We start from the raw sequence: 19,668 nt of genomic DNA on the forward strand, positions 1-19,668 counted from the left end.
TAGAAAAGCTTGAAGTCAGAATTATCATGGCCTCCACACTGAGAGAAATCTTCAGTGAACACCATCAGATGAGGCACTCACGGACTGTGCAATAAAAGCCAAGCTGGGAAAGACAGGAGAAAACGATGTAAACAAAAACGCAAAAAATACAACAGCAATCACTGTATTCCTGGAAGAGCAGGGGAAGTTATTGCAAGCAATCTGCAGTTGAGTGCATTCCCTGATGATGAGATACGAGTACTGCCAGCAGCTAGAACACACCAAGCCACAAAGACATGCAAAGTATGACAAACTGCAACACAAGCATGGATCACAACCATCTCACTATTCAAAAGATCTTAAAAAAGTAAAACAAACAAACAAATGATGTCTAACGTGTGGACAGCACAATGTAAAAAAAAAAAATAATAATAATAACAATAATATAATCAGAAGAGTCTAAATCCATATTTATCTCCAAATATGTTACTATTTTGGGTTCTATGTAAGTTTTTCTGACTACACCTGCAATCATCAACTTACCATCTCTTGCGCCACAACCTCAGGGACCTCCTTTTCCAGGTCAAATGTGAACTCGATGGCTCCACTCTCCTTGTACTTCCCTTTTAACTTCTTATGGTCTTCCACCCAGAGTTTCAGAGCTATTGAGGCCTTTTTCCCGTCATCCTCCTCAGCTAGCTCCACTCTTACACCAGTGTCCTCAGCAAAGAAGGCATGGTTTAATAGGTCCTTGATGCTGTACCTGGAAGAAAGAACATAAACGCTTAAGACTCTGGCACATATTTGTACAACACACACTGATGCCACTATTCTGTAATGTACAGTGTTTGGAGATAGTAGTAGCATCGATATGGTTAGCTGTGGAGCAATAATTCTGATGTGTTCATTAGGAAAGGAATTCTTGGTCACTTGAAGAAACCAATCAAGCCTTAATTTAAAAAAAACTAAACCGGAAGCTAATCAACAGTTATTTTCCTCTATGTGCATAAACTCATTATGTAACAGAAAATAAAAGACAAACTGCAGATATGTTGGGATACTGCAGTGCTGCTGAGAGCCAAACTGTCAGCGCCACAGCAATGAAGCGGGGGAGGTGAGACAAGGCATGAAAGATGAGAGGGCACCTTGTGGGCCCTGTTGGCCGGACACTGGACAATGATGGGGACAGACACTCACCGCTCCTCTTTCTTTTGGCAGATACACTCCCCAATAATCTCCTTGATTTCAGGATCCATGACCTTGTTGTAGCTGGCTGGCTTCACTCCCTGAGGAATGAGGAATATAAACAAAGCACTGAGGGCATGCCATGAAGGGATACGGTATTGAAGAAAAATAATCACAAAGGAAAAACAAAGGAGAGAGAATGCAGGGATGTTTTTAGTGATACTCCACCCCAATCTTATCTTTTAAGGATCACACACTCACACCCTGTAGGCTTGTCAGCAGAGCAAGGCAGCTGTGGTCAGCTCTAATCTATGTCAGTTGCAGCGAATTCCAGAAAGCCTAAAAACGTCCATAGAAGCCTCTTAAATGCCTACCCTGGTTCAGACTTTCCAATACTTTTTTTTAAATGGTGAGTGTTTGATAGATTTTAGCTGGAGAAATACATTTAAAATAGTGGATTTTTTATGAATAGTTTCTTTGTTAAAGGTTCACTGATTTTTGCCCAGTTATTCTCTCTATGGAGCAACATGAACTATGCTGTCGATATTAGTTGTGATGATTAATTCTTAAAAAGAGAGAGACTTTCTGCATCTAAGATATAAATGATATGCATCTCTGGATTAACATTGCTACCAATTATGCAGCTGCAAGCTGTATGTACTCAGAGAGTAGTATAAAGCTATCAGGGTTCCTCTTTGATCAATCTCCTATTAATATCCTGTAGTGGGCCCCGCAGGGCACTGTAATATGCATACAGTAACAACGCAAAGAACAGTATCTAAAAACACTTGCACTGATGCTGCCCTGATGGTAATATGGGCTTTTCAGGCCTTTTCTTTTTCAACAGCAGTTGGAAGAGTCATCTCTCAGAATCTAGCACTGCCAAGTCTCAAGAGTGGAAAATCAATACTCTTCATCAAATCAGGAAGTCTATCATGACACCCCCTTATCTTAAACGGTTTGCTGTGTGCTTTATTAGAGACACACTCATTGAAATGGAGTGGAATACAGCCTTTAGCTTTATCTAAAAAACAAAGGAGATTTGGACTCCCTCTGTGACTCCATATGGCTCATTAGATTCTTCACCCAAGAAATTCAAGGCTGAGGACCCATCTAGCTAAAAACAACAGAAGAGCTTGTGCTGCAGTTCTGCAATAAAAAACTCCCTGGACTTATTATGTTTGGAAGCAGCTAAAAACATTGCTGACATAGATATGCCTCATTGCACAGGTTCTCAAAGCATGACCTCGAAGTATTAAAAATGCATTAAAAGACTGTGGCATAAAAAAGCTTCATTTGTTGCAAACTAGCAGAGTCACTAGTATGACTAAGCAAATAAGGATAATATTCTGAACCTGCGCATAAAACAGTTTCATAAACAAGTTAAACTGTCAAGTTAGAATTGTCTAATTAAGCCCTTTTGTTGCATTGATATTAAGATTTGATAATTGAGGTAAGGAATTAGCTTCTTCTCCCCCTGGCTAAGCCTGAGGTCAGAATGTTGTTGCTACAGCACCAGTCTGTTTGACACAAAAGCCATGTTCTATTGATTTCCTTTGGCAACAAAAATGACTTGAGTGAGAGTGCAAATTTCTTAGGACACTTGCTAGGTGCTGAAGATGGCAAATGTTTAGTTTTTGGAGAGAGAGCCCTGAAAGAGAGTCTCTATTCAGTTACATAAAAAAAAACCAAATGATTAACAAACAACAGACTCACACTAGTGACTTTGCGGTATATCTGAGCGGCGTTCTGACACTCAGAGTAGGGGTACTCTGAGGTGGCCATCTCTAGCATGCACATGCCAAAGGCGTAGACATCCACAGCCTCGTCATAGTGTTCTTCATACATTTCTGGAGCCATGAACTCTGGGGTGCCTGAAGAGAGAAGAGTACCAAAAGGGGTGTATCATTTATTACTGTGAGACCCATAAAGCTGCTGAGTTACATTTCAAAATCATCTACCTATGACACTCTTAGCGAAGGATGCAGCCTTGAGTGTTGCCAGTCCTAAATCCCCTATCTTGACCGAGCCTGTAGGTCCAGTGATAAAGATGTTATCGCATTTGAGGTCCCTATGTATGATGGGAGGAGTCCTGGTGTGGAGAAAGTGAAGGCCTTTCAGGATCTGTCTGCACCAGCTCCTCAGCACCTTGGGCTTCATTACTTTGAAACGCTTGAGATAGCTATAGGGAGGAGAAGGAAATGCATTATTTGATGGTGATAAGTTCATGAGTATATTTTAGAAAGTGTAAAGAAGAGAGCCCGACTGAGAATCAGTTTTTGGGGCTGGGGCAGGGTTGATCCGGTGTATTTTCTGCCCTAATCCATACTCACGTTTTTAGTGTTCCTGACGTCATGAGCTCTGTGACTAAAACAATGCACTTCTTCCCTTTCAGGGGCGACTCCCAAAAGTCATAGAAACGGACAATGTTGGGATGTTGAAGACCCTTCAACATCTCTGCCTCCTCCTTAAATCGCTGACGTTCCACTTTTGACAGCTTACGATCCTGGAGGGAGGACAGCAGATGCAGCAGAAAGAAATAATTAATACGAAGCCCTAATGATAAGTAAGATACTCATTATTTGCTTCACAGGAACTACCAGATGGAAGAGGCAGTCACCTTGGAGGCACATTTTAAATTCATACATCCAGTATGCTTTAAGCAAAGACTGAGTGAATGTGGGGGTAGGTTAGTGTCAGTCTTTGAGCCATACTGTATATCAAAGCTTATTACAGGAAGCATTTTATAAGTGTGGGGGGGGGGATAATCCAGATCGAGTGGCTTTCCCAAGCAGTAACAAGAATCAGCCTAAATATCCTGTGTGTGTGTGTGTGTGTGTGTGTGTGTGTGTGTGTGTGTGTGTGTGAGTGTGTGAGTGTAATTAAAAAGGGCTATATCAGACCCTTTCACTCATTATGTTCCAGGAACACAGAGACTGTAACAAGACATAACAGGGTGACAAACCACAATGACTGGAGGGAGAATGAACCCTCACATTAACATTGCCACACCCACTACACACTGCAGCTAAAGGTTATGTGTCATCGATCCCTTCCATCTCCTTTACTTGCTTGCTCACTTTCTCACCCACTACCTTTTGCTCCTTCCCCCCTCCCCCAACATCTGCAATCTGTCTTCCTCTCTGCACCCCGAACATCAACCACTCCCTACTCCATCACAAAACATCCCCCACACTAACAGAAACGCATCTTCGGCAACCGCTCCCTCTCAGTCCCTTCCCTCCCCGATTCTCTTTAAAGCTGACCCCACTCTGGGAGCACGATGCTGTAGGTATTGCCTCGGGTTTCTTTTCTGCAATTTCTCTTTTTTCTGTATCCACCACACCAGCGACTTACGTAACGAACACACACGTGCACTGAGCATGGACTAGAGGCGCGACCCCACCCCTCACAGAGACGGACGACACTAACAGCGGAGTGCAATGAACACAACCTAGCGAGATGTAATCTATTTAATTATTCACCACAGCAAACTCATTCTGAGATGAAACAGCAGGATGGACACGAAATCAGCCTGAATAACCTGAAAATGATCAATGAGGCAGGACGTGCTATGGTGCAATGTGTTGAAGAGTAGAGTGATATGATGATCAAGCATCGTGTGTGTGTGTGTGTGTGTGTGTCCGTTTGTGTGTTTGTGCGTGTGAATGTGACATATCAGGTTTTGTGTGCAAGTGTGCGGGGGGTGGGGATTTTCACTGCACTCTTCTAAAGTCAAATGAATAATTCAGTTCTGCAGAGAACCCTTTCTACTGTGGCAAGCTGAGCAATGCAAGGCTGGGGCCAAGTTGGGCTGGGTTCACCCCAAGTGCTCTTTGCTGCACAACAGCAGCACATGGACCAAAGTTTGTGTGAACCAAAGGTCTCAAAGGAGAGACAGGACTGAGACAGACAGCTAAGAGCACATTTAAACCCTTGAGCATTGCATCTTTCCTCCCCTCCTCTTCCCACATCACTGCCCCATCCTCTCATCATCTCAGTCCTCAGCTTTCAGGATTTCTGCTGTTTTTCCTAAATAACCCCCACTACAGAGTGTTCCCCAAGTCCCAATTACCCCCCCTCCCACACACACACAAACACCTCCATTGGCTCTCTCACTTCTGTTTTCCCTCTCAGCAGACTTTGGGGCTTCTGCATAATTCAGAAGCCACATGTAGGCTCAGAGGTGTTGTGCACAGCAGGGCGAAATACACAGACAGATACACATTGAGACACCATGAGAATGTCACTCCCAAGGCAAACACACACACATACAGACAATGGATATCACAAAAGCATCAGTATGTGAGTCCTTTACTGCTTCGTAGCTACTGTGAGGGATGTGAGCCTTTAAGAAGTGTGACTCATTACTGCATTACATTCAATATCAGTGTGGTGCTGCAAACATCATGCTGCATTTGTGTGCATGTATGTTTTCAGAATCTTATCAAGTCTGTGCACTTCACTAAAAGAAAAGGCTCAGCTGACCACAGCAGAGTGTGGAGCCACCCAGTCGAGGGTAAACATACTCAAAGACAAACATACCTGGCCACAATGACAAGAAAAATAGATGACATTGGCAGGAAGCAATCTATAAAGCTGTGTCCCGACATGCTGCCATCCCCTATATCTTGGTGCTGAGAACCATTAGTCCCACAGCTATGGTAGTTCATACAGAAACACAGACATATCAGACTGAGATACCACAACAAGGGACCTCTGGTAACAGATTAAAATATTAGTCCTGGGAACTCTGCAGTGGAATATACCATGTAATTGCAAAACTATTTGCTCAAGTCAAGTTCCTGGCCTGATGTCACATGTCACCTTAAGGCATACTGTCCAATTAAGAAGAGAGCACCCTTATTGTGGCAAGATAGCCAAAAGGTGAGCTTCTATACCTGGGGATCTAAGGGTAGATAAGACTTGCCAGATATAAACATCTCTCCTTGGTTCCCTGTCTGACACTGAAATAATCAGAAATGTATTATATAACTCCATAGGTAGAGCATGGCACAAATACAGCCTTAGTTTGAAACTGGATTTACAGTGAGGCCATCTATGCTACAGAATGTACGGTATGCACTGTTAGATGGTATCTCTCCAGGTGCTGTACAGTGCAAGCGTTTTGTTATTCAGTACAATTTTCCAGCCAGGTTGAAGACACAATATGCAAGTCTAACATACCAGATAAAAAAACTGCCATGCTTAAATTATTGAAACAACGTAATGTGATTATGCAAGATTTTCCTGAAAAAAAACAAAACAAATGATATACTCTCATACAAAAGAAAACTCCCTCTCTACAGTCATATAATTGTGTGGCGGGGTCTGCATCTGCAGAGTCCCTGATGTAATACCAGACAACAACTCTCTCTTTGTGGTTCTCTGTAGAGCATGTGGATGTCAGTAGGTGGACAGATAGAGCAAGGGGAGATTGTTCATCTTTCTCAGATGGATTTGTTCTTTTACAAAGTAAAAAAAAAAATCATAAAATGGGTCAATAAATATCCTTATATCACCCGTTAACATAATGGGCACCTGCCCAAGTAAAGTCAATGTGTGGGAAATAGTAGATGATTAACATTTCATTTGGCTCCCCTCGGAACCCTGACATTATGGTTAGTGGCTTGCTAAACCAAAGCATCCGTATTTGATGACCTGGGAATGAGACATAACAATCAACTATCTTTCTCCACAATTGCTTACTGCACCCTTGAATGGTTTGCTTACAAACAGCAAAAGGAAAAGCCTGCATTGTATGCCCTTTAAGAAAAAACAACTGGGAATCCAGCCTATGTAATGTATTCAGCATCGCTTATCAAGCTTGATTAATGGCCCATCAAACTCATGCAGAGAGCCAAATCGCAACACACTACGCAACAGAATCTGCAAAACAATGAACATTATCAGGTGAATATAGTTCTGGAATATAAGGCTCTCCAGCGAACACAAGTACTAAATTGTAGAGAGCTCTGCAAGCATGTCAAAGGATTTTCCATTAAATTGGAATTTCTCCCATGAACAGAAGCGTAAAAAATACCCAAAACCAACTCGTCATGCTCAAACAACATCACAAACACACTTATTGTGTGTACAAACACAACGCAGGCACAATTGTGTGTAGGAGTCAAAACATAGTTTCACTAACAGAATGACACAGCAGATTTTTCCTCAGGGGGCCACTTTTGTTTGATATAAAAACAGTGCAGTGAAGTGCCACAGGGACTGAGGGGGCTATGGCAGGATGAGTGTCTACTATTGATTATCTGCTAATAGCATGAGATTGCCCATAGTAGAGGAGAGTGATTGGGTTGAAGAGTGTTCAGGCATCTCTCTGGAGCATCAATCTACAGTAAGACACATCTGACAGACTACACAAGTGCCCACACACGTGACTTTAGAAATACATACATTTATCAAGATTCTTCCCATCTCATGACTGAAAAGGTCACAAAAGGTCTACAACAAGACAGGCAACTTAAATTAAGTGTGTCAAATTCTTACACAAGCCTTTAGCTGAGAAACAGACAGGTTCACAGCAGGTAAACCCACTTTCTGTTACTTTATTACTATAAAATGTCAGTGGTAGAAAAACAGCCTGATGTCTGAAATACTTAATAAGTGCTGGGCATAAATTATAAATCAATAAATAAACATTTGAAACTAAGCCAATGAATCACATGTGATATTCTGAAATATGGAAAAGGCAAAAACAAAATGTAAAAATTTCAGCTGATAAATCGCATGTATTAAATGGGCCTTAATGAGATGCTGTCAGGTTCTCACTTTTCCACAAATGATGTTGGGACTGTTTTTGTGTTTCTATGTTGCTGTGTTTTATAAATAAGTGGTATAACAGTGCATGTTTTTGCCCCGAACCATTCGATGCAGGACGTTCGGCATGTGACATTAGGCATTCTTCGCTTCTGTATGCACAGTGACCTAAAAAAATCATCCCATGACATTTAGATCCACTTTGGGAGCATGACAGTTTCCTGGTTAGTTACAGCAAAAAAGGTACAGAGGTACAGGTATGTATGTGTAAATTGCGATGGCATTATCAGAATCATGTTCAATGCTCAACTGATACAGTAAGAATTATGCCCAAAGAGCCACAGATGAATGTTAACATATTCCTACATGTTTTCCCTCTTGTACCAATAATGTACTGAACTGTGACCCCAGAAAGGAGATACACAGTAAACTGTAAATGCTGTTAACAGATAAAAAGCAAGAAGCCTTACTTGGTGGTCACACTAGAATTGTATGGGACTGGATCATTATTTTAAACCCCATAAAACGCCCCCTAATCAATGATCCATTTTTTAACTTTGGCATAATGCTTTATAGTTCACTTATATTTAAGTGAACAGACCAGTAGAAAAGTATAGAAGTAAACAAATGGGTTTTAAGAAAGTAGAAATCTGTAGGAATATATCTGTAAGAAATCTAAGGAAAATAATGTTTTTGGACAATGGCCCGTTGACTCTTTAAATTGGCGAAGCAGCTGACACAAATCACCATTTAAACAACATCCAACTGGTTTTATCTAGTTCTCCAAAAGCCAAGTTTACACTACAAGACATTTGGCTCTAATTTTCCAGTTGCCAATGGTTTTTTGAGCTTGTCGAGAAATGAAAAAAGTCCCAGATCAAAGGCAAATCAGAATTCACTCCCATATGTGAACTAAGCTATATTGCTCTCCTTTTCTCCCTTTTTCCTTCACAGTCATCCGCACCAGTATCATTATGAATCTATTCATATGGAGCTTTTAGCTTAAAAGTTTCTTCCACAATACATCGGACAAGCTGTTCAGTATTTATTTCAGTTAACATGTCACCCTTGCTGTATCCAAATACAAGTGAGCAGTTTCACATTTTCAGGGCAAATAAAAGTCCTGCTGCCTGCACAATCCAATCTATCTTTTCTCCCAAAGCCTTTTCGTTTTCTTTCTTGTTTTTTGCTGCAAATCAGTGCACCAAAAACCGGGTAATACCATTTGTCATGTCTCACATCTTATCTTGTAATGTGTGACCCCTTGTTGCTGATCAGTCATGAATTGTGCAAACCACAACAACTGTAAGATTCCAAGACAATGAAAGTGGTGTAGTTTGACCAAAGCACTGTTCTCACAGTATGCCTGATGAGATCGTTCAAGTTCAAATCTCACTGATCAGTTAACCATTCAGGGGAGAAAACCTCTTAGCAGAGCAACAGGTTTCAGCATTAGTCCCAATTATGGAGAAAAAAAAGTTAACTTAGTTCCTTTCCACATCTTTGTGTTCCTAATTACATTTCCTCTTTCCCTCCATTAACTTGGCTTCATCTTGATCCTTGGTTAACAAGGTGCAGATTAGCATCATTTGGACTTGGAAACAATAGTGTGAGGGATTTATATTCAACAACCTGTCAACAGTCTCTACTATAAAACCTAGACAGCTAAACCCAGCGTACTAAATGTGTGTCACAACATTTGGCTAAGGAGATTAAAAGAGAAAATATTTCACTCCAGGATGTACTTGTAAAACAAACTAAACCAGACTCTGTACAGATTTGTCTCAAACACACGCGCACACGGAAACCAGAGCAAGGAAGTCTTAGCATAGCTTTTTCACACTGCAATAAAGAGCTTAAGGTCAGTCAAAATTCATCCATGCAGGAAAATACTTTATACTACTTTTGGAGACCTAAATCATAGAAAAGCTGTCTTATCCACAGCTTTTTTAACATTTCAATGACGATATTTGGAATCATGGGATACAATGAAAGTAATCTTATTGAGATTATTTTGACAGATATTGCAACTGCAATATGATTCATGATTAGTAATAAATTCAATTATTATGTTACATTTGTTGGGCTTGGTAGCAAACAAACATGTTTTCTTACATCAAGAAAAAAAATTTGTAGGCCAGGACACACTAAAGTTTTTTTTTTTTTTTTTTTTTTTTTAAATTGCAGCTCCCTGCGATTTGGATATTGCTCTTGGCATTTTTGCAATTTTTACAATATTTCTATTAATTGTGCAGGCCTTATGGGATATGCCAGCTTGCCAGATTGAAGGAGGTATGCAAAATGAGTTGGCCATCCTGCCACCCTATGCACCAGTCCTCCATAACAGATGGGTATTGCAGTGCTTCCGCTGCTGTAACAAAAGCTGGTGCAGGGCGAGCCATGAGCCAGCAGACTGCCCACAGCTGAAGTGTGTTCCATCAGTTATGACTGCAGGAGAATTTGGCCTACAGCTGTGCCGGTCACTCTATTATCACTATTTCACTGCTGCCCTGACTTGCAGCCCCTCTACACTCATGCTGTGATAATTGGCATGTTGGCATTGAGTGTGGTACAGAGTAATGTTTTAAATGAGGAAGATCTAGTCAGACTGCTGAAAGGCTAAGAGGAGAGTAAAAGATGTTCATGTATCAACCAGCTTTGACAAGGACAAACCTGAAAGACAGAAACACGAGTCAAAGATGACAACCCAGTGCAATTTACAATATTATTCAAATCAACCCTCTGACTAAATTAATACTCTGCTGTTTGGGAGTGAGAGGAGTGAGATAAGAACAATGGGGGGGAAGAGATAAAGAGAAGCTATGAGGAGGAGATGTATTACAGCACCACACCTCCAGCAGCCCTAATGAACAAGAAACATAAAGAGTGTTACATCACATATGCATTTGTGAAATGATCTATAAGTGGACAATAGTGAAAGGAACTTATGTTTGTTGCATGGGTGTTTAGGTGCGCAAATGTCTGGCTGATTGTGACCGAGAGTTAGCCAATGTGGATTAGGGCATACAAACCTTCTATAAACCTCTTTCCTGTCACAGACTAAATGCGTAGGCTGACAAACAAACAGTTCTTTGACAGAGAGACAAAGAAACAAAAAATTCTGATTACTCACTTGCCTCATCAAAAGACTAATGCTGCTTATGCAATGGCCATGACAACTGCTGACTTAGAAACTAACTAATGCTGGATTTCCATCAGTCAGTGCTGTTATCAATATTTATGTTTTATACATCAGATATGTTTGGAAGTTTCTGGTAATTTAATATTTTTCTTGCACAGTTATTGAAGTTGACTGTAAATGAAAATATAGGATAACAAATTTCTGCATAGTTGACCGTAAACTAATGTTCTAAAAAATAAAAAAACAAAAGGCTTGTCTATCAAATTAGGACAAATAGTAGTAAAATATACATAGATATGCAATCTAATTCTTTTTCCTGCAATTTATTTTTGTGTATCCGTAAATATACATAAATACATAGATAATGGATACATCTATGATATGCTTATTAGGGTAAGAACCTTTTGAAATATTGATTTATCTATCCATTATTTATTTGATTAATTTAATTCAATTAATCATTTAGTCCAGCGTTCCACAATCCTGGTCCTCAGGGTCCCTTGCCCTACAGGTTTTTAGATATTCCCTGCCCCAAAACACGTATTCAAATCATCAGCTTGACTTCAAACTCTGCTGAATTCTGATAATGATCCATTCATTTCAATCAGATGCGCTGGTGCAGGAAACATCTAAAACATTCAGGGATTTAGTCAACTTAGTCTATAAATGTCAAAAAAGGGGAAAATGGCCATCATGATGAATAAGCTGATGTTTTCATATTGTTTGATTCAACAATCCAAAATCGCAAACAGCCTGTATTGAATTTTCAATGACGTAAACCAGAGATAAGTAGCAACTCCTCGCATTTGAGTAGTTTGAATCACAGAATGCTTGATTTGGTTGCAATTTGATTTGACTAATTGAGTAACTGACTACTCTTTTCAGCACTAAATCCAATGTATCTTCTAGTGATTCGTGCCTGCCAGTGCATTGGCTGGGCTCCAAACTAGAGCCACAGCGAAACAAAAAGAGACAAAGTGAGTGGGTTCCATGTTTCCATTTTGTGGGTCTATGCTTCTGTGCACCACTCAAGTTACAGTTTATATTCATGTCTGTCAAGACTCTGAATACACATATCTTTGGTGATGAAATTTACTGCCTTTTCTCTACAATCTATTTGGGCAAGATTGCACCCCATTTTCTGGTGTGAGACAAATATCTTTTAAAAATATTATTGGCAGTCAGCACGAAAGCTGTAACCCGAAAGTGGTTGCAGGCCACACCTCCAACAGAGACAGACTGGATTGATATCGTGACTAATATTCAAAATATGGAAAGGGTGACCTTTTCGCTAAGTCAAAGAATGGATAGGTATTTGCAATACTGGGAAAAATGGATTGTGTTTGTGAAAACAAGAGATGCTCACTGAGCCATCACTGTATGAAATGACTTGAATCTCCATCAGTATGTCTGTATGAATGTGTAGGTGGCCAACTATTCTATGTCTTTCTGTGTGTTGTATATCGTTTATATCCTTTCTACAAAAATAAAGTACAAAAATAAAAAAGACTCTTAATCAACCTATGCAGTGAAGACTTACAAAAAAAGATTTAAAGAACATATTTAGTGTTGTTCTTGGCAAAATGGAAGATATTACTAGTGTGATGTATAATTACAGTGAATAATTTCCAGAAAAACATGCTGTTTTCATTTGGAGAATGCATCAGCAGCAACAATTGTGGTTGACGACTGCTGTATGTCTATTAAGAATATACAAAGAAACTAGAAACTGTCAAATTCCTTTAATGTGTCCACATGCTTGGCCAAAAAGGAGCTACAAATTCTAAAACATGTAATGCCTCAAACACATGTTCAACCTGGCAGCACAGAACTACTACATAATATGTCACCAAAGTTTCAAAGTGGGCACCCAAGATAAGTCTCAGTAACTCATTATCCAACCAAATTTGAAGTATGGTCATAATGTTATCTTCTGTTCCTCAGTTATTGCATTGAATAACAGCCAGGAAAGTGTTTTTACAAAACATTATGATTTTACAATGTAGCTGACCCTTAAGCTTTGAGATATAGAAACGTCATCCCTTCATGATTTTATCCTATTAGACATTTGTGTGAAATGTTGTCATAATTAGCTTATGAATTTGAGGGTTATGGCCAAAAATGTGTTTGGTGAGGTCACAGGGACCTTGATCTCCAAATTCTAATCAGTTAATCCTTTAGTCCGAGGGGACGTTTGTGCCGTGTTTGAAGAAATTCCCTCTAGGCATTACTGAGACATCATCTTCATAAAAATAGGACAGCATGGGCATGGGACCTCTTGACCACTAAAATCTTATCACTTCATCCTTGAGTCCAAGAAGACTTTTATACCACATTTGAACAAAGTGCCTTAAGGCATTCCTGACATATAGCGTTCACAAAAATGGGACAGACAGCGGTGTGGACGAATGGACGAAAGGACAACTCAAAATCATAATGCCTCCAGGCCACAGCTGTCGTAGAAAGCAGAGAGACTATTTCACAGTAAATGCCACATATTCAACAAGTGTGATTACTGTTCAGGCTGTCATCTACTGACTTAATTGATCACAATATGTCCAGACCGTAACCCCAAATATGAGTGGCTAACCAAACAAACCCATTAACCTCCCTCTAGCAATGTGCAGGGCCTGAGAACAGGGAAAGTCAGTGAGATTCAATGTACCCAAATGAACATTTGTCTCCTTGATACTCTGCTTCAATAGTACTGAAACTATTAGTTGCTTAATCAGATGGTCAGCTGACTATTAATACTGACATATAATAATCACTGATGTCAATTATTCTTTATTGTTACTCCAATAAAATTTATTAACAAGGCTTCTCAGCGGGCAGGGGGCAGTGCTAGCCACCGTTTCCAACAAAACTCGAGGCCCGACAGCTGGTGCTGACATCCTCAACACAGACACCTGCCCAAACACACAGATACTCAGACCCATTGTAAAAACCATACAGTAGCTAATTCAGCTAGCTATGAATACCTGTGGTGCTATGATACCCAGGGTGGCACTGAACTGAGCTTGAGACAGATAGTCACAACTCTGGTCATTGCCCATGTAAATGACTAAAGCCTAATGAAGCCAGTGTGGACCGGTGCTAGCCAAAAAGTGAGAGTGTAGAGGGTGGGCTGTCTTGCACATCACCAATGATGAGAGTTGGAGCTGAGACAAGACAGAGAAGAGTGGTGCTTTTGGTAGAGATGTCCTCAGCCGTACTGGACGACCTGGGGTAACCCTCCTCCCTTGATAATTTTATCAGCCGCTGCACTGTAGGGGCACAGAGCCAAAGAGACAGCCTTGATTCAGCATAATACCCTGACCCAGACTAAATACCACATGGTATATACAAAGGTAGGCGAATTTAAAAGGCAACCCTCTTTCTTATCCAAAGAACCTTTACCATAACCCAACCAGATTATAAATAATAAAACCAATTTCAAAAAATGTTTCACTTCCAACTGTAACTATAACTACTGTACTAAAAATATAAAAAACATTGGAGCAAGGTGTGACTGCTTACAGTGCTGTCCAAAAAAAACTGAAAAAAAATATGCTAATTTGTTAGGACTACTTGTAAATTAGAGTTCAGTGGGTCGCATTTTTGGTATAACCTTGCCTCAATGGCAGCCAAGAACTAAATAAAACACACACACACTAAAAAAACCCTAGATGCTCATTATGTACAAAATGTACATATATAATGCATTTAATATTACAATACAAACAGTGATTTTACTGAAGCTAAACACTAAAAACTCAGATTAAAATCTCTGTTCATCTATCCAACAGTCCTTGGACATAAGATTCAAGTTTAATTTTACATTCTACAACACAGGGTTGTACAATAAAATACAAGATGAAGTCCTTTCTGCTACACAAGAAGAACTATCATTTTACTGGGGATTGCAGAGGATGAGTTAAGGAGTCTCACAGCCTGAGGAAAGAAGCTGCTTCACACTCTGATTGTACAGCAGCAAATACTACTGTATCTTTTGCCTGATGCCAGCAGGGTGGACAGCAACTCACCGACATCACTAACACCCCATAGATAAGTACCAATGATGACCTACGCAGTTTCAATCATTCTCTCCTGGGCTGTGAATGAACCATGCCATGTTAACGATGTAAAGTTTCCAATTAGTATGCTTTCTTCTTTCTATAAATTTGACAAGAACTCTGCACAGGAATTTAGCCTTCTCAGGTTTCCTTAAGAAGGCTTTACATGTGAAAATTAGATGTCAAAACAAATCTTAACAGTTCACAGTTAGACTTAAAACACAAGTGCTACTGTATGGCAGTTTGTTGTGCATTCATTATTACGTAAATAGCTTAGTGACGCAGAGGTCATCTGGAGTGTGTTAAAAGTAAGCCTTGTCTTCATACCACAGAGCATAAGCAGGAGGATTTAACAGGATGCAGAGGTGCTCTAGATTTGTTCATACAAATAACCATCTTAAATTCCAAAAGGGATTACTAGTCCTAATGAGCTGTTGTGACACTTTATACTGCTGAGGGAGGAAAGAGGGAGGTCAAAGGCCAATTAGTTAAATTCATCAGTTCAAGGGTAACTACAGGTTGCTCACTAAATTCTCTATGATTATGAAGACAAAAACACTACTATAGTATTATAACAAACAGTCATGTGCAGATACAGTCACAACAAGTTTAATAGTTTGCCCACTTAATAATGAGCAGTGTTTAACTTGATAAATTGAATGTCCATTGATGTTTTTTTCCCATTTTAAACCAAGTTTTTAAGTAAAAACCATGGAACACACAGGGATACAAGATGTCAGATTGTTGGTGCATTTGTTGCAAATATGGATATTAGAATTGAAATGATCTATAAATGAATCAATTACTCAATCATCAGAAACTGAATATATACACATTATTTTGATATATTACTAATCTAGTTGACTGAATATTAATATTATTATATTGAGAACGGTTTAGACCATCTTTGACAAAACAAGACTTCTGATAACATCAAGAAGAAAAATGTGATTTTCTTTTCTTTTTTCTGGAATTTTACATGCTAAATAATCTGGAATTATGTCTGGAATTTGGAACAACAAAAAAACACTTACAAAACAATTCTGAAGATCTTCTTATGAATACTCAGAACTATCTACATAAGCAAACCTTGCCTTTGACAACACTGAAAACCGAACCACTTCACTACTTAGTAGGGTGTGTGCATATTTCTGTCCCAGTGGGGCACTGCTAAACATTAAGACACAAGAGAATTAGCTGTACAAAGCATACAATTAGTTTAAGACAAAAGTCAGTTTTGGAAGATTTATTCCCCTGCATCCTTCCCCTTTAAAAACTGTGGGACTAAATGACAAAAAACTGTAAGCTGTGTTTTAAGAGACATGCTCTGCTTTTTCAACTCTGAGCTGTCTCCTATGTATTAGATCTATGTTCCATTAACTAGCCTGTTTCCATGAAGCCTGTTGGGGCTATACCACAGGCTGCATTGCTGTGGCTCTAACAGACTTGTCCTCCTTCCCCTCTGGGTCTTCGGTTGGCTGACTGACATGGAAGCTAAGGCATGCCTGAAGATGAGGCTGACAAGGCATTGTTAGCTACAGCCACTGGGCCTGGCTGCTCCTTGCCTCCCTGGGCCCCTTAATGCCAAATGGGGTGTAACCAATGACCCACTTGAGCATCGTTGTTTTCCTTTGGCCATCTGAGAGCAGTCAAAGAGGGGTTGTTGTTGTTGTTAGTGCTGTACATGTTAATAATAAGAGACCATCATAACTACACACAAAAACACATTAACATCCTAGAACATGGCTCAATCTAATCTATCATTACAGCCAAACCCACTGTTTGGGACCAAGATGTTGACCCAGTGACTCATGGTGTCATTTGCTGGGTTTGTTTGGTTTAAGGACTGCCAAATCTCTAGCAAACACATATCACTGTCATGGTATCATTGCAAGCTTTGCATTCACTAGCAAAGAACCTGATTTAATCTACAAAACAACAATCTCACTGCCAAATACCACAGAGCAGTCTGCACAAAAGCCAGAAGTACACTTGGTGTCTGCAAGTGTGCGGCCAGCATTCAACACTGAGATAAAAATCTATACACAGAGCCACAATTGGCAGAAATGGGAAGTTTCCAAAGTTTAAAAAATAAATTCCAGTAAGCCAGGATAGAATGAGGAAAATAGAAACACACAAAGTGTTTCCTCTCGACAATGAAAACCTCACAACAGGCATCTTTCTCTCAGATTAACATCCTTGCCTGAGCCACGGCCATCTGTGTTATGCCAGCAGCTTGGCATGAAAACAGAGATGTGGGGGAGATGGGCATGGGAGGAAAGGGGCATGGGAGTGAGAGAGGCAGAGAGAATAAATACAGGACCAGATTAAAATTTCTAGGCAAGAAAGCCATGTGACCACTGGAGGAAGGGGAAACAGTGGAAAATCACAGACTCATATCTCTTTCACAGAGAGCTCCTCTGTCTTGCGCTACAGCCTCCACGACAAGGCAAAGCTGGCATCATCTACATGTGACACTAAAGAGGAAATATGCTTAACACAGCCATAAAATCTCCAATAGATTGTGGACAGTCTTAAGACTAGTTGATACCTGTACTTGCACTATTGCTATATGAATATGATAAGAGATTTGGCATGATTGTGGGCAATGTAGGTTCTTGGCTCAGACCATGTTCTTCTTTACAGAGACGTTTTACATGCCACAAAACAACGTCATGCATGCTAGTAATTCCCACTGAAGTTACAAACTTCAAAAGTCAAGTCCTGGCTGAGCTTAGTACACCTACTCAGGTTTAGGAAATATTCAGTGTACAACATCACACAATGAAGCAACTCTAATCCTTGTCCAAATCACTAAACATTAAATGGCACTTTGCAGATTTGTGTGCTGAAGTACTGAAGCACTGCAATGATTAGTCCAGTGTTTTTCAATCCTGGTCCTGGTGGCCCGTTTCACATGTTTTAGGCCAGCCCACACAAACACTGAAAACAGAGCTTTTGGAATACTCCAGCCAGGGAGAAGATATTCAGAAACAAGGTTGCCAATGTTGCATCTGGATGGGCAGAAACTGAGCTTTTTGGAAAAAATGGTGCAGAAGTACACACTTAATGTTTGAAGAATTATTGGCAAACTGTTTTCAGTGATGATGGAAAAGAGAGACGAAATGGGTGCTTACAGTGTTTTGCTGACAAATTATCCATGAGGATGCAAGCAACCACTCTGAGAATAGAACATCCTTCCTGTTTACAACACTATGCAGATGCTCAGTGTACGTTAATTGCCATGAGGTATGTGTTTCAGTTGTGTTGTAGGACAGACATGATTTCTGAAATGGTGTTAACTGATCGTTTCAATCAGCTGAGTTGTGAGCAGGGAAACATCTTTAACAGTTGGCCTCCAAGACTAGAATGGAAAACACTGGATTAGTTGATTAAACAACTGTTTCAAATTAATCTGTAAATCTTATCTATCAATCAACTGTAATTGTTAAGGAAAAACACAAAAACTCACCGGTTCTAGCCTCTCAGATGTGAATGATCTCTTGGTCTTTTATAATAGTAAAGTGAATTACTTCTTGGTTAGGAGAGCTTTATTTTATTCATCTATTAAATCAACAGTATATTTTCTCGATTTATGGTTGATAACAGTGTTGTCACGATGATGGAATTTCTAACTTTGGTACAATACCTTGAAAAATATCAATATTCAATACATTATTCAATACCATGGGGAAAAATTTTGAGGGCATGATATTTCTATTTTTTTCAAATAAAAGAAAAATATACCAAGACTTGTAGTTTCAAAGACAGGCCGGGGACTGGAGCATACAGATACATTTGCTGCCTATAATATCAAAACAACCTACTGTTTCAACACAGCTGTGCCTGTATCAGAGTTTGAGGATTTGGATACTTTGATACTTTTGATAACACCAGTCTGTAAAACACCAGAGAAGACTCAAAATCATATTGTTTATATTTCTTCTGACGAATGGTCCAATTATTCGAAGAGAATCCATTTATTATAATCTAAGACAAATTTATCACACTTTAGACGCTGGACTCAATTTTTTGAATCGATCAATGATTTGTCAACAACTAGGTGCAGTTGTCATCTAAAAACATCAATTTAGACTTAGAGGGAATTAGGAATTACTTTACATTTTTCCCAAATTTGGGCATTTTAAAGTTAAATTAAACAGATTAGTCAATAATGAAATACCTCTTTAGTTGCAGTCAAAGTGTAATGTAATGGAGCAAGGAGAAGGGCCTCAATTATGAAAATACAACAAAATGCAGTCAGAAATGTGTTTTCTTTGGTTTATTAATACTCTTAGTTAGCCACACTTTATTCATCTAAAAGTTTAACAATTAACTGCATGTCATAAACCACTTAGATGGTTCAACTTGATTCGCGATTCTGGTCACCAGAAGATGGAACCACATGAGAAATGATTGACTGAAGCACAATTAATGGTTCTGATACACTAAGTAAGTTAATGAGCCATAGAACTTTCTGATTAAACACACTGATCAGATCTGTGTAGTATTTTCCTTTTTCAACTGTTT

At 39.5% G+C, this 19,668-nt stretch overlaps 1 protein-coding gene across 9 annotated transcripts in view; it reads right to left on the reverse strand.

The window, feature by feature from the left end:
- Positions 1–19,668, reverse strand: part of LOC119022584 (serine/threonine-protein kinase WNK2-like) — a 46,054-nt gene that overhangs the window by 23,218 nt on the left and 3,168 nt on the right. For all 9 annotated transcript variants that reach the window (XM_037103596.1, XM_037103597.1, XM_037103594.1 and 6 more), the window contains exons 3-7: positions 3,498–3,670; positions 3,126–3,346; positions 2,881–3,038; positions 1,177–1,265; positions 523–742 (exon numbers count right to left, since the gene is read on the reverse strand). In XM_037103596.1, the coding sequence (XP_036959491.1) occupies positions 523–742; positions 1,177–1,265; positions 2,881–3,038; positions 3,126–3,346; positions 3,498–3,670 (861 nt within the window). The remainder of the gene's footprint in view (positions 1–522; positions 743–1,176; positions 1,266–2,880; positions 3,039–3,125; positions 3,347–3,497; positions 3,671–19,668) is intronic.

Source organism: Acanthopagrus latus, chromosome 7, assembly GCF_904848185.1.
Source record: "Acanthopagrus latus isolate v.2019 chromosome 7, fAcaLat1.1, whole genome shotgun sequence".
Taxonomy (NCBI): Eukaryota; Metazoa; Chordata; class Actinopteri; order Spariformes; family Sparidae; genus Acanthopagrus; species Acanthopagrus latus.